Source organism: Tauraco erythrolophus, chromosome 8, assembly GCF_009769465.1.
Source record: "Tauraco erythrolophus isolate bTauEry1 chromosome 8, bTauEry1.pri, whole genome shotgun sequence".
NCBI lineage: Eukaryota > Metazoa > Chordata > Aves > Musophagiformes > Musophagidae > Tauraco > Tauraco erythrolophus.
The window spans coordinates 24,338,044-24,357,948 of NC_141472.1; the positions used below are offsets into that span (position 1 = coordinate 24,338,044).

Here is a 19,905-nt window from a genome sequence, read left to right on the forward strand (position 1 = left end):
ATTTAGCCACCTGATCATTTTGGTTTTTATTTTCCCACAAAGAAGAAATGCGGAGTTTGAGAAAGTGTTCTAAAAATTGAATAATTAATTTGTTGTATGCATCAGTAAATTAACTTAGAGAATTCAAGTGCCAATATGCCAAAATGCACATGCATTTTATTTGAAAATGGTGTGCCAAATAGTTTTGCAGGGCAGCATGTTTAGGGCTTCAGTTTCAGATGCCTTTCAGAGAGCCTTAGCTTTGCTGAATTTGTTTTCTTAGAGTCCTTTGTGAGTTTTCATTTGATCCGTTCTTGAGTATTTTCAGTCATTAGGGTATTCTTAATAAACTGTTGATTTACTCCGTATAGCTAGTGAATAACAAGCTTTGTGGTGTTGCCCTACTTTTCAAAACCTATTGTACTTACATTTGTTAGTAACAAATTCTGGGGGTTTTGATGTTTTTTTTTGTTGGTCTCCACAAAAACAAATGTCTTTTCCTCTTTAGAGAATGGCATTAGTAAGTACTTTTGCAAGGAAGACTATGGAGCCATAGGCTTAAATAATCAGAGATCTATAAAAAGCCAAACTGTGTGTGGATTTTCCTTTCTTTTCCCCCTTCTGTCTGTCTTTTCCCCCTTTCCCCTCCCCCCTCCCCCCCCAAATACTTCTGGTGATTACTGACAAATTTGTTTGTTCAGTGGTGCTTACTGTGACTCTCATGATGGGAAGACCTTGTTCCTAAAGTTTGATCATGTAAGAACCTCAACTTTTTTTTTTTAAAGTAGCTAAAGTTTCTAGCCCTCATTTTTGGACACGAGTGTAGAATCTTGATGTGTCTTTCCTTTACATGCTTGATGCAGTATTTGAAGTGACACCTTTCACTGGTGTTTACAAACAGTGCGGTTTGTTACGTTCTAGGTGAAGGTCATAGTGTAACGAGAGGCTGCTGGTAGCCACTTCATATTGTTATTAGTCAGGTAGGAATAACCAGAGGAAGATAGATGAGAGATGAAGGGGTGCAGGAATACGTAAATAAATTTATGATCAGAGATTTCCAGAAAACTAAGCAATATAATGAAGTTAAAGAAGTTGCAAATAAAGATTTTACTGAAATTAGATAGAGAACAAGCAGATAATGTACTCTGAGACAGTTGATGGCTACTTCTTGGAGTTTTACTAAATGTTATTTATGGAAGCTGTTAAATTTACTGTGATATTTTTATTCCTCTAACTACAATCCTTGAAAGCTTTGATAAAAAATAGTTTTACAGGTTTTGGAGGATGTGATTACAAAAAAAGGATCACTTTTTGTATCACTGTAGGAATATCTGTCTAAAGCAGTTGTTGAAGATGTTTCGGCCTCCAGTGGAGAGGCCGGACTTAACTGGCATCCTCCAGTCATGCTGGTCATTTCTGGAAGTACCAATGGAAAGCAAAATTGCACTGAATCACTATTTTCATGTACTATTTTCAGGTACTAATTTACATGTACCTGTCTGTTGTTTGCGAGCAGCTATGTTTCTCACTTATCATTCTCACTTATCACTATGTTTCTCACTTATCATTCATTGTGGATGCCCCCTCCCTGGAGGTGTTCAAGGCCAGGCTGGACGGAGCCTTGAGTAGCCTGGTCTAGTTGAGAGGCGTCCCTGCCCATGACAGGGAGGTTGGATTAGATGATCTCTGAGGTCCCTTCCAGCCTATGCCATTCTATGATTCTACGATTCTGTCACTTCTTGTGACACTGGTTATCGAGAGGGCTTGCCCCTGTCACTGTAGTGCATTTCCACAGAATGGCTTCTGCGATCTTTGCTTGTGAATTCTTGTCCTGGTCATCTTCAGTGTTCTTTCCCGTCTCCGATCACTGAAGGCCAGAAGAAGGGCAGCTTTTAAAGCCAGTCAGCATATAAAAATGCACCAGAAGAAAAGTAATGGGTAACTTATTGGATAGGCTGATAACCAGAAAGGTCACTACAGAAGTAGTGTCTGCTGTCTCCACTGGCTTCCTCATCCCCTCCCCTGCCCTGCCCCTAGTGAAAGGGGGAAATGACATGATTTGCATTTGCAACTCTTTTCTTACTAGGGCAAGATAGATGTACTTGTTCTGTTATGGGTCAGAAGTACAAGAAATAGAGGAGTTCCTTCTTCTTTCTTCTAATCGGAGGAGGTTGTGATATATGTGAGACAAGAATTGAAATTAACTCTCTGGTTTAGCTGTGTGAAAAGGGAGGAATAGGTATTTTGCTGCAGTGCTCAGTGCATTTCTTATGGTATTCCTCAGGCTGATGTATATCATCTAGATGAAGGCACAAGAGTATATTAGATTCTTCTGTATCTCTTCAGACCATCTAGTAGCTGCTTTTTGACACCTTGGAGCATCATTTCTGTATGTTTTTTTTGTTTTATTGTTCCTCCTGCCTTTGTCTCCTGAGGCAAGTATTCTCCTGCCACTTGAGCAGGCAGAAACTTTCCTCTGGGGGGCGGGGTGGTGGTGGTGGAAACAGGTCAGCAGTAACTGTGTCTATCAGCTTTCAAACTATTTCCATCTTCTGGAAGTGCAGTGTGTGCAATAGAGAGGCCAGCCCTGCTTCCAGAAATGAGAAGACTGTTTGCTTAAGGAATACTTGTTCTTTAAGACCAAGTGAAAACAGGAATGATATTCTAGGGTTAATTAAAGGGGGAGGAAAACAGTGTTCACAGTAATTCCTAACACTGAGTCATTCTTGATGCTTTTTCAGAACTGTATCATATGAAAAGTCTTTTTAACTTCCTACTTAATAAATGTAGTCACCATCTTTGTATTACCTAGAATTCTGCTTAGTTTGATGGCTCTTTTTAGAAGCTATCTATTTTCACATGTGGCTGTGCTACCAGAATACTTACATCTGTTCAGAGATTACATCTAGAACTTCGATCTACATCTTAGTTAGAACTTCCATCCCTGGAAAGACAATGGAACAACTTATCCTTGGTGCTGTCTCTAGGCGTATCAAGGATAAGAGGGTCATTAGGGGCAGTCAACATGGCTTCACTAAGGGTAAGTCGTGCTTGACAAACCTGATAGCCTTTTATGACGACATCATCCAGTGGGTGGATGATGGTAGAGCAGTGGATGTGGTCTATATTGACTTCAGTAAAGCATTTGACACAGTCTCCCACAGCATCCTCACAGCTAAACTGAGGAAGTGTGATCTGGATGATTGGATAGTGAGGTGGAGTGTGAACTGGCTGAAGGATAGAAGCCAGAGAGTAGTGGTCAATGGGACAGAGTCCAATTGGAGGCCTGTATCCAGTGGAGTCCCTCAAGGGTCGGTACTGGGACCTGTATTGTTCAACGTATTCATCAATGACTTGGATGAGGGAATAGAGTGCATGGTCAGCAAGTTTGCTGATGACACTAAACTGGGAGGAGTGGCTGACACACCTGAAGGCTGTGCTCCCATTCAGAGAGACCTGGACAGGCTGAGGAGTTGGGTGGGGAGAAATTTAATGAAATACAACAAGGGCAAGTGTAGAGTCTTGCATTTGGGTAAGAACAACCCCATGTACCAGTACAAGTTGGGGACTGAACTGTTGGGGAACAGCACAGGGGAAAGGGACCTGGGGGTCCTGGTGCACAGCAGGATGACCATGAGCCAGCAATGTGGCCTTGTGGCCAAGAAGGCCAGTGGCATCCTGGGGTGTGTTAGAAGGGGTGTGGTTAGTAGGTCGAGAGAGGTTCTTCTCCCCCTCTACTCTGCCCTGGTGAGGCTGCATCTGGAATATTGTGTCCAGTTCTGGGCCCCTCAGTTCAAGAAGGACGACTGCTTGAGAGAGTCCAGCGCTGGGCTGCAAAGATTATTAAGGGAGTGGAGCATCTCCCTTATGAGGAAAGGCTGAGGGAGCTGGGTCTCTTTAGCTTGGAGAAGAGGAGACTGAGGGGGGACCTCATTAATGTTTATAAGTATGTAAAGGATGACTGTCATGAGGATGGAGCCAGGCTTTTCTCAGTGGCATCCAATGACGGGACAAGGGGAAATGGATATAAGCTGGAATATAGGAGGTTCCGCTTCTTCTTCCCAGTAAGGGTAACAGAACACTGGAACAGGCTGCTCAGAGAGGTTGTGGAGTCTCCTGTGGAGATGTTCAAAACCCGCCTGGAGGCATTCTTGTGTGATCTGATCTAGGTGGTCCTGCTCCGGCAGGGGGATTGGACTAGATGATCCTTTGAGGTCCCTTCCAGTCCCTAACATTCTGTGATTCTGTGATTAAGATTTCTGATAAAGCCATAGCAGCCAAACCCTATGTTAATTTTCTCTTAGACACTGCAGTGTTCTTTTCAACATAGCATTTGATTGCTTCACAGACTTTTAAATTATTTTCATAATATCCTTGTGAGACAGAGCAGGTAATAGATTTTCCTGTTTATATCTGTAACTGAGAGATGCAGAGGGTGTCAAAATGAAATGCTTCTTACAGATGATTACTGAACTCTAAAAATTTTTAAGGAATGACTATTTCAATTGATCTGATAGTACTATAACCTTATTCAGTTGCTGTAACAAGCAGAGTTAGTATATTCTCCTTACCCTTAGTCTATTTTAACTTCTGTGACACTTCTGTTTAAAGTACAGCTTTAATAAATTTATTTCAGTAGCAACTGGGAATGTTCAGCCTATCTTAATACGCGGTTCTGCATGTTCTTTATTGAGCACTGAGAGAACAAGGACATACAGTTAGTAACTACATATGAAAAATTCAGCTTGCCATACTTCATTGTGAAAAGGACATCTGTTGCATCACACAGAGCTTCTCAAGAAATGGCATTCAACTACTATATTGTCATTTAGCTCTTTCCCTCTGTATTAAACAGCTGGCTCTCATTTTGGGATCCCTCATACAAGAACTCCTTAAAAGGTGTCTTCCTCCAACTTAATTTTTCCTGCTTCCTCCAAATGGTTCATACTCAGATTTTCTGAAAATAAAATCCCTTGTAACCTCAGAGTGAATATAAAAATTTCAAGCTTTGGAAAGAAACTCTTCTTTATGAATAGCAAGGCATTTATCACCATGGCTTCACTTCACATTAAATGTAAAATGAGGTGGCTAATCCACATCTCCCTGCGGACCTCAGGAAAAGCATCACTTCACAAGAGCAAAAATTTCTCCCTTTGCTCAAGCACTTGGCATACTTTTGTGCAAGCTGATTTCATCTTCTTTAGTTGTGGGTTTTTTTGTTTATTTGTTTTGTTTTGGATTGGCTTTTTTTTAATGTTGAAGTTATTTAAAGTTGGTGCCTGGGAGTAATTATTTAGTCATGGAAGGCAAAGGATGACTTGGGTTAAATGTTTAGCAGCATGTTTTGTTATAGCCTGCTTAATTGTCATCTGTTGTGACAGTTCCATTTGTCTTTTACAGGAAGCCCATGATGGACTTGTTGATCTTTCTCTGTGCACAGTATCATTTAAATCCATCAAGTTATACTATAGAGTTGGTATCAGCAGAAAATAGCCAGATTAAATTCAAACCCAACACACCAGTGGGAATGCTTGAAGTGGAAAAGGTGATTTTAAAGCCAAAACAAATGGATAAGAAGAAACCTGCTCCAGTTATACCAGAGGTGAGAACTAAAAGCATATTAAGAAATTAGAATCACTATTGTATTCAACACGTTGAGCAGGTAGCTCAGCCTCTTGTTTCAGCTTTTCCTGTTCTCTCATCCTCTCACCATGCATCCCTGTGAAATGCTTGGCTCCATGTTCTTCATGACCTCCTCTTAGGTAAAGTATTTCTCAATTTGTTGCAGCAAACATCTTTGCTGCTGAAAGAAGGAAAAGTGACAATATTATTTGAAATCCCATGCTTTACTGTCCTTTTGACAAATTCTGCAGATGAAATGTGGCTGAATACAGCCTTCCACAAACTGAAAATCACAACTTGTACCATCTGTCGTGCTGCGATATATGGCTCTTCTGACTGTATGTTCATTTTCCTTTAATACATACTGTACTCTTTTGTTGTCACTTGACTTTTTTAATATACGCTTAAGAAGGCAGGAGCTTTTAGAAGTACTAAAGCAACTTCTGGACGTTGCCTAAATCTTTCCTCCCACCTTGTGTGCTCTACAGAAAAATTCAGTTTCTTAATTTAGCTAAAGCTCCTACACTGGACCAGGGAGCTCTTCTGCTGCCCTTTTACCTTCGTCCTACGTGTGCGCACACACATGCACTCATGGCTCATTGGCTGACTTCTACAGCTTCCTAATGGAACCTGGTAGGGCATCTCGCTCCAGGCATGTACCTTGCTCAACAGGCAAATGACAGATGCTAAAGGAGGAGCAGAGTGTTTCTTGTGTCCTTTTCTTGAGTAGAAGAGAATCACGATTAGTTCATAGTTGCTTTTGTAATATTACCGAATCTATAACATTGGTGAAGTTGGGGATTCCTGTGATTACTGTAAGGCTGTTACAAAAATGGCAGTTGTTTCAGAATTCATGCTGATATTTATTGGAACTTTCTTCTCTTCAGCAAACAGTAAGGGTAGTGATAAACTACAAGAAGACACAGAAGACGGTAGTAAGAGTTAGTCCACATTCACCCCTTCAAGAACTGATACCAATTATCTGTAGTAAATGTGAGTTTGATCCTTCACACACTCTGCTGTTGAAGAATTACCAGTCTCAGGAACCCCTTGATGTGACAAAATCTCTTAATGACCTTGGACTAAGAGAATTATATGCCATGGATATCAGTCGAGGTAAGATTACTTTTGTAAATAACAGTTATAGAAAAGATAATGACTTAGTATTTCAATAATGTGTATGTTTTGTTGGGTTTTTTTTTACTTATGAAGAAATTAATTTCTAGCAATTTAGTATATCTTTTATTAGTCTTCCACAAAATTGAAACTGGGACAAGTTTACCTGCACTTACATTTGAGAAATGCTATATAAAGGTGTTATTTTCTAACAAAGTCTTAGGTACCAGCAAAGGTGGCTAAGTACAAATCATCACTTAAAAGCAACCTCTTCCTTTTCTTCCCCCACCCCTTCCCCAAAAAGACCAACAGCACTGTGTTTGCTGTAGCTCATAGAAAAGACAGAATCATGATGAGCTGAAAAGAATGGAAACATTAGAGAAATTTAGTTTTGTTCTAGAATAATTTAAAATATAAACAGTGTTAGAATATTCTGATGGTGTTTATGTATATTTCTAAGTGCTGTTCACTAATTTTAAAGATTGTGAAAGAATAGTAATTCTGTTTTTAATTTTGGTCCACCAGGGGCACAATGAACTAACTTCCTTATATTTGTACAGGTGTTTCTATGCCTGTTTTTAACTTTAGCTGTAAGCCTGTCTTTTTCGTTAAGTGTTTATTGTACTGTGATCAAAAAACCTATACGATGTGCATTTTTTTTTCTGCTTCAGACATTTCTCACAGGAAATTTTACTTCAATATAGAATGCAGTAGTATTGGCTCGCTCCTGCTCTTGACCACTGTCCTATTTCCTTGTTTTTCTTTCTGCTCTAAAACTTGAGGTTGTTGTTGGATTTTTCTGTTTGTGTTTTTTTTCCCTTCTACCTAAATACAGTAACCTTATTGTTTGGTGGTTACTTTTCCAAAAGTTCTCTCAATTACTTCCCAAAGACCACTTATTGTGAAGAACAGGAGAATGACAGATTTGGAAAATATGTCCTTTTCCCATGGAGAAAACAAAAATGAAATATATTTCTCCTCTTCACTGGAGAACAGCATATTTTTACTCGCCTAAACACATTACTTGGACTACATCTGCCCATAGTGCATTGTCTTGTTTGTTGTCTGGCTGCTGCTTCCATCTACAGACTGACAGAGCTGCCTTTTGCACAATGTGACGTGTGCTTCCTTTGAATCAAGAGCCGAAAATCCTTAGGAGAAACTATGAGGGCATATATGCTTTCTACATGGCAGTGACCTGCTAGTAAACTTAGATATACTTCAGTTCTTTTGACACAAAGTAGTTCAGCGTTTCAGTTTTGCAGACAGTTTCAAAGATCTGAATTTTCAGCTTTCTTTATGAAAGTAAATGGTGAGGTGTACCTTTTATGTAATGGAATTTTAATTTTAATTTTATTCAGATTATATTTTAATTTTACATTCTTCTTTGTTTTCCAAATTTGAACTGCCTGACAATCCAAAACTTAGAGCGAACTGTTCTATACAGTGATTTTCCTCTTTCCTTCAGAAATATAAGTGGAGCCTCTCTCCTTATTTACAAGATTCCAGTCTGTGTTGCTTATCTTCAGACTGAAGTTCTTAAATGGCTTATAGCATTAGAAAGTACAGGTACACACCCTTTGACTTCAGGAAAGTACCCAGTGACTTTTTCCTAATGTTGAGGATTCAGCTTGGCTTTCTGTGTTTGTAACTTATAACTGCATCTTTGATTCAGATTCACATTTTCTGTCTTTCTTTTTGTCTTTCTGTAGCCACATCACCAGTTGATTTAAATTTACCGTCTTTGCAAGGTACGATTTACTGAAATAGGCGGTGAAACTGTAGCACTTAAATGACGTTACCATCCGCTCCTATTGTAACATCTGCTTAACTGTGACATGAGTAATTATCTCTGTCCTATCATAACTGCATATTTAAAAAGATAATACAGAAGTGGATATACCCAGCTATATATAAAGTATTTCTGTATAGTTTTACCCTAAATAAATAGATTAAATTTACAGTCATGTTTGTATTGATTCTGGTACCAAGAGCCCACCGTGGCCTTGCTGATTTCTGTTGCTTGTTGCGTTTGCATTCAATGGGATTTCTTTAAGAAAGTCAAATCTAATAAAAATTAAAAAGAGAAAACCCTTAGATTTACAATTCATCTGCATGAATAAGACAATGTAAGGAGGAAAAATTCTGCAAGATACCAGAATGGACTTGACTGTCTTTACTATGGCTGCCACGTGGTTTTGTGTACAGCACCTATCAGGTGTTTCAGTGATCTTTCTCCATAGTCATACCATGTGCAGGCTTGTGCCTGACTTGTCCCACTTCACGCTTTGCCATGAATTTAAACTTAGGAATTGAGAGCTGGAGAGACTGATGCTCTTTTTCCCTTTTACGGCCTTTGTGATGTGAACCATAACATATGACAAGTGGGATGGGCTGGATTAAGTGCTGGGGTTATTAATAGCCACTGAAATTTGTCTATTCCGACTTCTGAGAAAGGCAGGATGAACATAGATCGTAGGAAACCTGTTCACTTTGCAGAGTTTAGAAAAACTATTAATATAAGTGATTTACGATGTGCTTTGTATGTCCTTCCAGGAGGCTTATGACAGATAGGGAATTAGTAAGAATACGGGAGAAATAATCCATGCAATCAAGAACATCTAGAACTATTGTTTTCTATTTTAGACTCCTACCAATCTGACAACTTAGATGTTCTGAAGGGGAAAGAAAACAAAGGATTTTTCAGCTTTTTTCAACGAAGCAAGAAGAAAAGAGAACAAGTAAGATGTAACTTTGTATAAGCAAAACTTCTAGAAACGTATTCATATTGAGCAATCAATCCTGTTGGTTGTTTTCCAGAAAGTGTAAGTAACTTGGATTTTTTTCTTTCCTCCTGCACCCCAAGGCTGCCAGTGCCCCAGCAACTCCATTGATGAGCAAGCCAAGACCAGCATTTATCACAAGATCTAATACTGTTAGCAAGCAGTATGATTCAAACACTCTGCCATCTGAAATGCCGAAGAAACGGAGAGCTCCTTTACCACCTATGCCAAATTCTCGGAGTGCTCCCCAGGAACTTGCGCACACCCAAGTCAGTCCAGCGTCTGATATTGTGAAATCTGACAGCCTTGATATGAATGAACAGGTTAGTTATATTTGCTTAGTTATTGCTCTTAAATCAAGTTCACGCATAATAACCCTGATAACCCTGTTAATATCTGCTGAGGCTTGAAATAAATGGGAAATAGAAGTGTAGTACTTGCTTTTAAAAATTTTAGTTTGAAAATAACTGCAGAAATTGAAAGATGTGTTCCTTTTAAACTTTATATCCTGTATCCAAAGTAGCTGCTGTATTTTGAAAAGGCAAAACCTACTACTTACATAAGTTGGTATTGTGAGAACCTTTTGGTTCTTTTCAATGAAAAGTTTATATGTTTAAATGTGAGAACATTGTCTCACTTTATCATATCTAGTCGTTGATGTTTTGATATTTCCAGTCATTTTGAATGTTTTAGTTACACGTGATAAAGAGTAGTTTGTTCTTTACATTACATTACTAGAAAAAAGGTAGAAATCTTGGGAAGTAGTCTTACCATTCTTGTACTCCCAGCATGTTAAAGTAAAGTTTTATTTTAATCAAAAAGGGATGTATTTAATTGAAGCTATGAGATGTGGGCTACATATTTAAGTAACCTATATATGCCATGCAATGCAGAAAGTCTGCTAACAGAATTCTGGAGAATTGGTGCATTAAGTATTATTATGGTATTGCACACACGGTCAATTGTGAATGCCAGTTTTAAGGCTAAAATTGTCATTATAATTTTATTTATTTATTTCAGTCTTTGCTTTGAGTACAGTATCTAAAGGTAGTCTTTAATAAATTATGTTATTGGCATGCTAGAAAAATAAAATACAGAACTACATGAAATACAAGTCTGAGGGATTATTTTTGTGTTAGGCTTAGAAATGAGAAATTTCAAACTGTGAATTCCTTTATCGTTAGACAATGATTTACTCTTTCATTGATGCACAGAACCACAAGAGAGCACTGTTTAACAGAAGTTCTAGATTTGTATATTGCGTCCTGCTGAAAAGCTTTATCATTTGAAGAAGACAAAGGTTTCTTTCTGTATTTTAATAAAAAGAACTTTTTGGGGAAAAAAATAATGGTCTTTTTTTACCTCATCATGTTTATCTTTTAATTAAATTCAATTTTTTTAAAAAATAATTTATTAGTGTCAACATGCTTTAAATGATTAATATCCTATTATGTCTAACAGTAATGTATGACTGCTGGGCTAGGATGTGTCACTCAACAAAATTGCTTAGATTTATTATTTTTTACTGGCATTTCTTATTCATCTAGAGTGATTTGACTGAAGTTAAATAGCTCACAAAGAAAGGACAGAAGTCCAGATTAAGTTATATTTTTGTGTGTATTTTCTATTTAGTACTACTTTGTGCAGCTCCCTTAAACTTAGAAGCCTTTGGCATGTGTTTTTAAAGATGACTTCTGTTTCATTCTGATTCGATTGCACAGTGATTTATCAGATAGTACAAAGTTTAGGACTTAAATATGGGCAAATATTTGTTCTCTGCTTTGAATTTTATTAATTCATGTAAAATATTTTGTCTTTTTAATATCTACTTTCCAATAACTATCATCTAATGAATTAATTTGGATTGCTTGGTACATATTGCTTGATGTGACCAGGGAACTCTTAGAAAGGATCCTGTGAGAGACTTCCTTGGAGGATAAAGGTACTCCTTGGAAGAGTGCTGAGATATTTTGAGACACAACCTTTCTGCAGCACAAGAGTGTGGTCCGGTCCCCTAAGTAGAAAAAGGAGTAGGCATAAAAACAAACAGTCCCATTTAAATGTGCTACTGAGAGAGCTCAAGTGCAAAAATAAGCATGTGAGGGATGGAAAGGGCACAGAGCAATTCCCAAAAAGAAATATATTGATACTTCTTAGACATGCAGAGATGCAGTTAGGAATGCAAAGGTAAGCCTGGATCTCAAAGTGCCAGGAGATGTCAAGAATAACAAGAAAGGCTTTTGTAAGTTAGTGGCAAGCAGAAGTCCGAGGATGAAGGATGAAGTCATCTACCTGTATTTTAGCAAGGTGTTTTTCACACTCTACTGCAACGTTTTGTTTTGTTTTGTTTTTTGTTGAAAAGCTAGTAAGGTATGGACTAGGCAGATGAACCACAAGGTAGGGCTAAACAGCTCAGATGGTGATGGTTAATGGCTCAAAGTCAGACTGGCTGTCAGGTGGAGTTCCTGAGGAGTTGACAGTATGGCCAGTACTGTTAGATATCTTTGTAAACAGCCTAGATGATGGAATTGAATGCACCCTTAACAAACTTGAAATTGACACCAAAGTGGAGAGGTAGATACAGCAGAAGAGCCACCATTCAGGGAGACAGTGACAGGCTGGAACTGCATGAAGTTTAAAAAAGATGCATGTGAAATTCTCCATCTAGAATGGAGTAATCCCAAGCACCAGTACAGGCTGGGATCTGGCTATGTACCAACCTTGAAACCAGCGTGCTCAATACTTTTTAGGCCCCACTTTTACTACTATGTCGGACTTTATACTCGTTTAATCCAAGTCAGTTCTCAGTAGTGCAGCAAGTACAGTGGTCACCGTAGACCACAATTGTTTCATTGTAAACAATATAAGAATTTGATCTCTCATATTCTTCACTGTTGAAAATGTGTGTCCTGCTGGCAGGATTTAAAGTCTGGTTCAGGTTGCTCACCAGGCTGATCGGAGTGTTTGCTGGGCTGTTTAGTATGTCTGGGAGTTTCCCTGTTTTTGCAGTGTCCCATGAAGTTAATTTACAAAACTTAGGATATATATTTTTATTTTTTTGAAGGGTTACTTTTTATCTACTTTTACCTTACAAGAAGCATTTCCTTGCACATCATACTGCTTTTAAGAATGCCTAAGTTCAGAAGCCTGCCCTTCAGTTTATTTGATGGCCTGGATACATGCTTTATTTCTTCTATGGACCAGGATGACCTTCTGCATATGCCTATTACAGACAAATCTCTTTTGTAACATCCACAAGGAAGACAAAGTGAAATGTCAGTTTTGCCTGGGTAAACTGTTTGCCTGGTTTTGATAGAAACATGCCAAAGTAGTAACATCAGACAACAGTGAAATGAGCCAGCTTTAAGGGAACAGTGTTCTCACTGTTGTCTTTCTTCAAATTCACAGTGTATTGTAGTCCAGTTTCTCACAGAATGAAAAAGGGGTATTAATGTTTACCTCCTACAGCTTCTGCACTTCTTTTCCCTTTAAAAAGAACTGCTTTCTCTTTATATAAGCAGTTACATTCTGGTATGAGGGTTGGAATTTTTTCTGCCTCAATTTCAGAGTGATTATAGAATTAGTTTTTGGAGATACGTTCCTGTTTTTAGGGAAGAAATTAGTACAATGAATGTAAGGGTAGCTTTTACAAGTTATTGCATAGCATGATTTGCTCATTCTTTGAGACTCAGAAGATGACTAGTACAGCTAAAATAGTTAATGTTTTTCCAGCAAATTTCTATGTTAAGTTAGATTGGAAATGAGCATGTTAGTCTGTAATATTGAAATCCCTCACTTACTTGTCACTTCTAATTTTGGGCAAGATGGCTCATGCCAGAAGTACGTTTAGTACTAGCAAGTTTAAACGCACTTGCAATAGAGAGGACTCACAATGGTTTTTGCAAAGTACTGTTATATAATTCTATGATTCTATGTGTATCTTCACAGTTTTCATGAAAGTGGATGCAATTTTCTAGTAATAACACTTCTCTAAAAGCAAATTTGTTTTAAAGGAAAAGCATTTGATTATGTCCAAAAAGCCATTGCTGATTTTCTTCCTAATGCTTTATTTACAAAAACTAGATATCTTCATTTTATCCCATGAATGCTTGTCTCCTTACACTGTTTTTAGTTATTGTAGCAGAACATATATAAACTATGCTTGGGTAGGAACAATTAAGTGGAGATTTTTAGTCCAGATGTTTACAGTTTTAAATGATGGATAGAACTTCTCAACTGTAGAAATATAGCTTGCTTTTATTTACACAACCTTAACTCCTAAAAATATTAAATCTCCAGTCTACTCCTTAAAAAAGAAAGGGAAGGAGAAGATGGCAGAGTGGGGAAAGGGTGGGAAGCAACTAAACCATAAAGTATTTTTGAAAAGATTTGTTAGCTGCTGTTGTGGAACAGCTTAGTTCCAATAGCTTTCTGGAAGGGATGAATTCCATGCTTAAGAAGTTACATCAGAAGCTCAGTTGCCTGAAACTCGATGGTCAGCCCTTTGAAGGAGAAGTCGGGCAATGATGCAGTGAGCACTACGAACATGGGGGAGGTCTTGAATAGAGCCAGTGTTACCTGGGAGAAGACAATGCTCAGGACTACCTGCTTGCTCTTGCTGAAGTTTGCATGAAGATTATTCGATATGATTCTGAAATGATTCAGAATTGGTGGTGAACATTGCGTGCATCTGCTTTTCAGTATACCAAATGCATAACCTTGTCCCCTTACTGTATTTACTTCTGTATCAGCAAGAATGTAGATTAACCATAGGAGAGAATAGTCATATTGGGTGTTTGTACAGAGTAACACCAGCTGAGTTTCTCCAAATATATTCCGTATGTCCTTTCTTTCCAAAAGCTTGGAGATATATTATTGTCTCTGTAGTAGAATCATAGAATGGTTAGGGTTGGAAGGGACCTCAAAGATCATCTAGTTCCAACCCCCCTGCCATAGGCAGGGAAACCCTCCACTACACCAGGTTGCCCAAAGCCTCATCCAACCTGGCCTTGAACACTTCCAGGGATGGGGCATCTACACCTTCTCTGGGCAACCTGTTCCAGTGCCTCACCACCCTCTGAGTGAAAAATTTCTTCCTTATATCTAATTGAAATCTGCCCTCTTTCAGTTTAAAGCCATTGCTCCTTGTCCTATCACTACATGCCCTTGTAAAAAGTCCCTCTCCAGCTTTCCAGTAGGCCCCCTTTAAGTACTGGAAGGCTGCAATAAGATCACCCTGGAGCCTTCTCTTCTCCAGGCTGAACAGCCCCAACTCTCTCAGCCTGTCTTCATAGCATGGGTGTTCCAGCCCTCAGATCGTCTTCATGGCCCTCCTCTGGACCCGCTCCACTAGCTCCATGTCCTTCTTGTGTTGAGGACTCCAGAGCTGAACGCAGTATTCCAGGTGGGGTCTCACGAGAGCAGAGGGGCAGAATCACCTCCCTCGACCTGCTGGCCACGTTTCTTTTGATGCAGCCCAGGACACGGTCGGCTTTCTGGGCTGCCAGCGCACATTGCCAGCTCATGTTGAGCTTCTCATCCACCAGAACTCCCAAGTCCTTTTCCTTCGAGCTGCTCTCAATCCATTCTCCGCCCAGCCTGTACTTGTGCTTGGGATTGCCCCAACCCACGTACAGGACCTTGCACTTGGCCTTGTTGAACTTCATGAGGTTCTCATAGGCCCATCTCTCAAGCCTGTCAAGGTCCCTCTGGATGGCAAAGTACTTTGGCTAAGTTTAAGTTTTTTGGGAAACTTAAGTCACATAAAAGAAATAGAGTGCATTAATCACTGTAAGAGCAAATAATTTTTTTCCTGTTACTCCTTGGACATACATTTGTCTGCATGCTTGTACAAATGGAAGAAATACTAGCAATATGGCTAGCAATGTGCTTTGATATCTCAGTCACATCTATGTATCTTGTGTTAAACCTAGTTGTCTGTGGAGCAAAAGAGGTAGGTACTGGTGGTATGGAAGTGTGTGTATAGTGACCTTTGGTATGAGGTATGCTTTCCAGCACTCTGAAATGCTCCACTATCACTGCATTCTTTCCCAAGTACTTTTTTTTTTTTTTCTCTGTTCCAGCTGCAAAATTGCTATGGACTAATTACCTTTCCTTTGCTTTTTGAAATAAGAAGGGCCAGGTAGCACGTCTGCCACTGCTTACAAAGGCAGTGCAACTTGGGAAGCGCTGCCCCCTGCGAGTATCTGCTTGGGGTGGTGTGGGATTTGGTGCCAAACTTCTCTCTACACATTTGAGGCTAAAAAGCTTCCTATCCACCTTTGCTTGTTCTGGGATGAGGAGAGTGTACAGTGTTAAAAGTGGAATTCCCACATACGTTGCGGAAGTTATCACAGGGTTCACTGGTTTTTCTGCACAAGCACAGTTAATTACTTTAGTGATTCTAACATGATTTTTAATTTAAGTGTAACTGATAAAGCATTGGTTATTATTGGCAGTTGGTATGACACATGAACACCCAGATGTATATTCTGAAACTTCGTCAGAAATGTCTTAATAACAATATTTTTTTTCCATCTGTTTAAAGTACTATTTTCACATTACAGCCTTTGTTAGGATTTGAAAGCTCTTAATATTCATATGTTGAATAATTCCTGAGAAAATCTGTTCAACACTTGAACCTTAACTGGAACATTTAGTACTTTCTCAAAATCTCTCCTTGCAAATCGTTTGTTTCTTTGGATGCAAAGGGCAGTAGAAAGGCTTATAAAAATCTTCTAGTAGCATTTGCGCTCTTAGGCTGAGAACATTATTTTCCCCCTACACACACACTCTCTCTGTGCAGGAGGGAACTCTGGTGACATCTGTTTAGCTGAGCGAGTCTGCGCAGAGCTCTGTGCCAGCCAAGTCAGCTGAGGGAGCCTGTGCGCAGCAGATGAGGGTGCAGACCTTTGAAGAGAGAAACGGTTTCTTTGTGCACAATGGAGGGGTGCAGTCTGGAGAGCCACTACCAAAGAGCAAAAAAATAGAATTTCCCAACAGCAAGGGGGAAAACGATTTAATGATAAAAAAAGCCTGGGAAATAATATTATATTTGACAGCCCCTCCTGCATAAATTCAGATGCTGAATACTATTTTTTTAAAAAAACTATTTGGGAACTGTGAATATGAAACTATAAAAGTGTAAAGTGATTTTTGTTGTATGACATTTTAATCTAGAAACTGACTTGTTTAAAAGCTATTCAAGCATGCAAGTATTTTTAATTAGGAGTGGAGTGCTATGTCCATATCCTCTGCTGTTCTTGAAAGAACATTTCACCTCCTGCTTTTTTTTGTTCTCCTTAAAACCCTGAGTCCTGCTTTGCTGTAAGAGGTTTGAGTTGCTTGCTTTGGCAATAAAGTGATAAGTAGAAGAATTGTGTGAACGTTTTGGACAGTGTTGCTCCTTACAATGCTGTAAAATATCTAAGGGATCTGTCATACCTGACATCGAGGTGGGACAAAACAGATGACTGAGTATGCCCAGAGTAGCTCAGAGGATGGTTTCACTGTCCCAGTTCAGGTATCCTGTTGGGATATAACAGGAGCTGCGAAACACTGCTCCACAGACACCTTATGCCAGTATCTTTTCTCTTGTATGTAATTTTCTTTATAGTTTTGATTGTGTAAAACCAAATACTCTAGCTTTTGGTCTTTAATAACCTCATTACTGTAGAACATGTATTTATTCAGTGGTGGCTTTCTAAATGATACACATCTTATTCCATGGATGTTGTCACTGTCAACAACTTCTGTTGTCAGTGATGTTTTTGAAAGGATTGTCAGTGAAACAGGTGTATTTCTGCAATCTCTGATCCTCAATATTCTACTTTGTGAAGTAGGCTGGTTAACTGAAGCACAGAAGAGTTCTCTGAAGATGACTCCACATCCCGTTGCTGTGTGGATCCTTCTCGCAAGAAATGAATGTCACTGCTGGATTTTATTATATTGTTGAGTAGACAAGTGATAGGGATGAGAAACAGGCAGCTATGTCTAGTGCCAAAAAATACTCCTTCATTGCTGGGACCCTGAACGTTGTCATTCTAATAGATGTAGAAATACAAGGTTTCTTCAGCATAAGGCATACTGCAGTTAAGAGTGGCAGGCAAATTTACAGCCACTGTCTTTGAGACACAGAATGTATTTTTAAAACAATTAAAAATGCAATTGGACCACTGTATCATAAAATTGTGAAGTCTTCAGCAGGTAGCCTTTGTCCATTTTTTAATGGTTTTGATTGTTTGCGAATTAAGAAAATTTTTTGCCTTTTGCTGAAATAACGAGGCCATTATTACAATTTAACATCTGTAGGTATTGTAATTATTGTTATTACCACTTATTGCAATTTAACTTCATTAAGTATTATAAGACAGTTGTACTTTCCAAGATAAGTCTTGAAAGCTGGCATTCAAAAAATTTCTGTGAAAGTCCAAGTATTTCAAGTAGAGAAACAAAATCCTAGTAATTATGTACACAGTCCAATTAGGACTGTTGTTGAAGGAATGGAGGAGGAAACATGTGTCATGTCATCGCAGTGGGGTGTAGCTGAAGCTTCTTTCCACAATAGTTTTCAGCTACTTTTAGAAAAGAATTATGTGGAGTTTGTAGAATAGCCTTTGGGCATGAAAGAATTCAAATTTTCTTTTATACTATACGTAACAACTGATTTTCTTTTACTGCTCTATCATGTACCTCTGTGAATATATTCAATTACTCCAGAAATTATTTTTTTTGGGGGGGAAAACTACTCCTTGGAGGAATTAAGATGAGAAATGTAATACGTTTGGTAATAGGTATATACTCTCTCTTTCCCAAATGTATTTTATACATACTTTTGGAGAATAATTAGGAGAGCTATTTTTCTGTTTTTCTTTGATTGCTAATAATCTTCTTCCTCCTATGTTTCCCGTTTTAGGCCCCTCTGGGATTAGTACGGAAAGGTTCTCTGCCACTCAGTGACACTGCTTCTGTGAACTCCTCTCTACGGAGGATGAAGCGCAAAGCACCCTCACCACCCTCTAGAGCACCAGAAGATCAAAGGGAAGGCAGTAATGAGACTGGTAATCTTTTTGTGCTGTTTAATTGGGAGGCAACAGAAAGTATGGCCATTTGGCTAAACATTAAAGAAATACCACCTTATGAGATAAGAACCTCAAGTAAAATGAGTGCCAAACATCTTCAGATTGTAAGGAGTAATAAAACTACTTTATGAGATTGGCTCACGTAGTGTGAGAAAGTAGGCAGGTTTTAGGGCACACAGATCAGGAGAAAAAAACAGAAAATACCAAATTAATTATAGTTAGGTTAACTATAGCAATTGTGTTTTTGGTAATCAGATGGACAGCTTGGGGTGGGGAGAAAAGATAGCTTCTCTGGATCAGAGAAGGTTTAATAGGAAATGGACTGAGAAGAAGTATTTTAGAGGAAGCTTTGCATTGTTCTTTTTTAATTCTGCTGTTTGAAAAAAAAAAATCAATTCTCTTTGGTTCAAAAATACCTCAGAGTTGAGATTAAAATATCTGGGAAATATGACAACAAGCACTGGTTGCTTAAGAGAAAGTGCATTTCTTGAAGAACTTGCCAGTCTGTAAGATCACAATTTAACATTTTATCTAGAACTTTTGTTGGTGCAGAAATTGAGAGGCTATAAAAAGCTTGTTACTTGAATTTTTGCAGTAACAGAGTCAACAGAATCAACCCCTGCTAAAGTGGAAGAAAGAGCCACTGAAATGCAGCCTGAAACAGGTTGGTTCTTTTTCCAAATGCGTTGATAAAATCTACTCCATAGCAAGCTGTGATAATTCATAGTAATAAATTACTATAGATGTGTTATAACTATAGAACTAACTTTTATGCTTCAGATCAATTAACTTTTCCTTTGAAGTACAAATATGGCCTTTTAAAATAAAGATGTTTTACCTTTACTGTCTGCAGAAAAATACATACAATCTATTTTGTATTGGTCTTGGTGCTTTACATTTACTAAACTAAACCTTATCCCTGTTTTCCCCTCCTCCCCTACAAGTTGTAGACAAGAACAAGCTAGAACTTTACCTCTGCAGTTAGTGATAGCCTTTGTTCTCTATTTTTGCTGCTGATGTCTTCATGCAATGTCCTTTGCTGAAGACTAAATGCAATGCTTTTTATTTTTTATTTTTTTAAATGTAGAGACAAGTCACATAGCATAGCTTCATTGCCTTTTTTTTTTTTTTTTCTTTTCTTTTTCTCATGGGATACTGCTGCTCTCTAGTGGCATCTGTGAAACCGTCCTGAGGCCTATGTGTAAAGGGTCCCTTTAGCAAATCCCACCATGCTGTGAGAACTAATATTCACTTGCAGCAAAATCAGTTGCAGTACACTTGTCTTATTCCTAGTCTAAAAATTATGCACATTTAGATATTGCTTT

General features: G+C 38.5%; 1 protein-coding gene across 1 annotated transcript in view; it reads left to right on the top strand.

Annotated features, from left to right (window-relative positions):
* The window catches only part of COBLL1 (cordon-bleu WH2 repeat protein like 1), an 82,532-nt gene that overhangs the window by 50,055 nt on the left and 12,572 nt on the right, over positions 1–19,905 (top strand). The window contains exons 3-9 of the mRNA XM_086615753.1: positions 5,380–5,581; positions 6,489–6,717; positions 8,430–8,468; positions 9,364–9,458; positions 9,584–9,823; positions 18,415–18,559; positions 19,176–19,244. Coding sequence (XP_086471879.1) covers positions 5,380–5,581; positions 6,489–6,717; positions 8,430–8,468; positions 9,364–9,458; positions 9,584–9,823; positions 18,415–18,559; positions 19,176–19,244 — 1,019 coding nt within the window. The remainder of the gene's footprint in view (positions 1–5,379; positions 5,582–6,488; positions 6,718–8,429; positions 8,469–9,363; positions 9,459–9,583; positions 9,824–18,414; positions 18,560–19,175; positions 19,245–19,905) is intronic.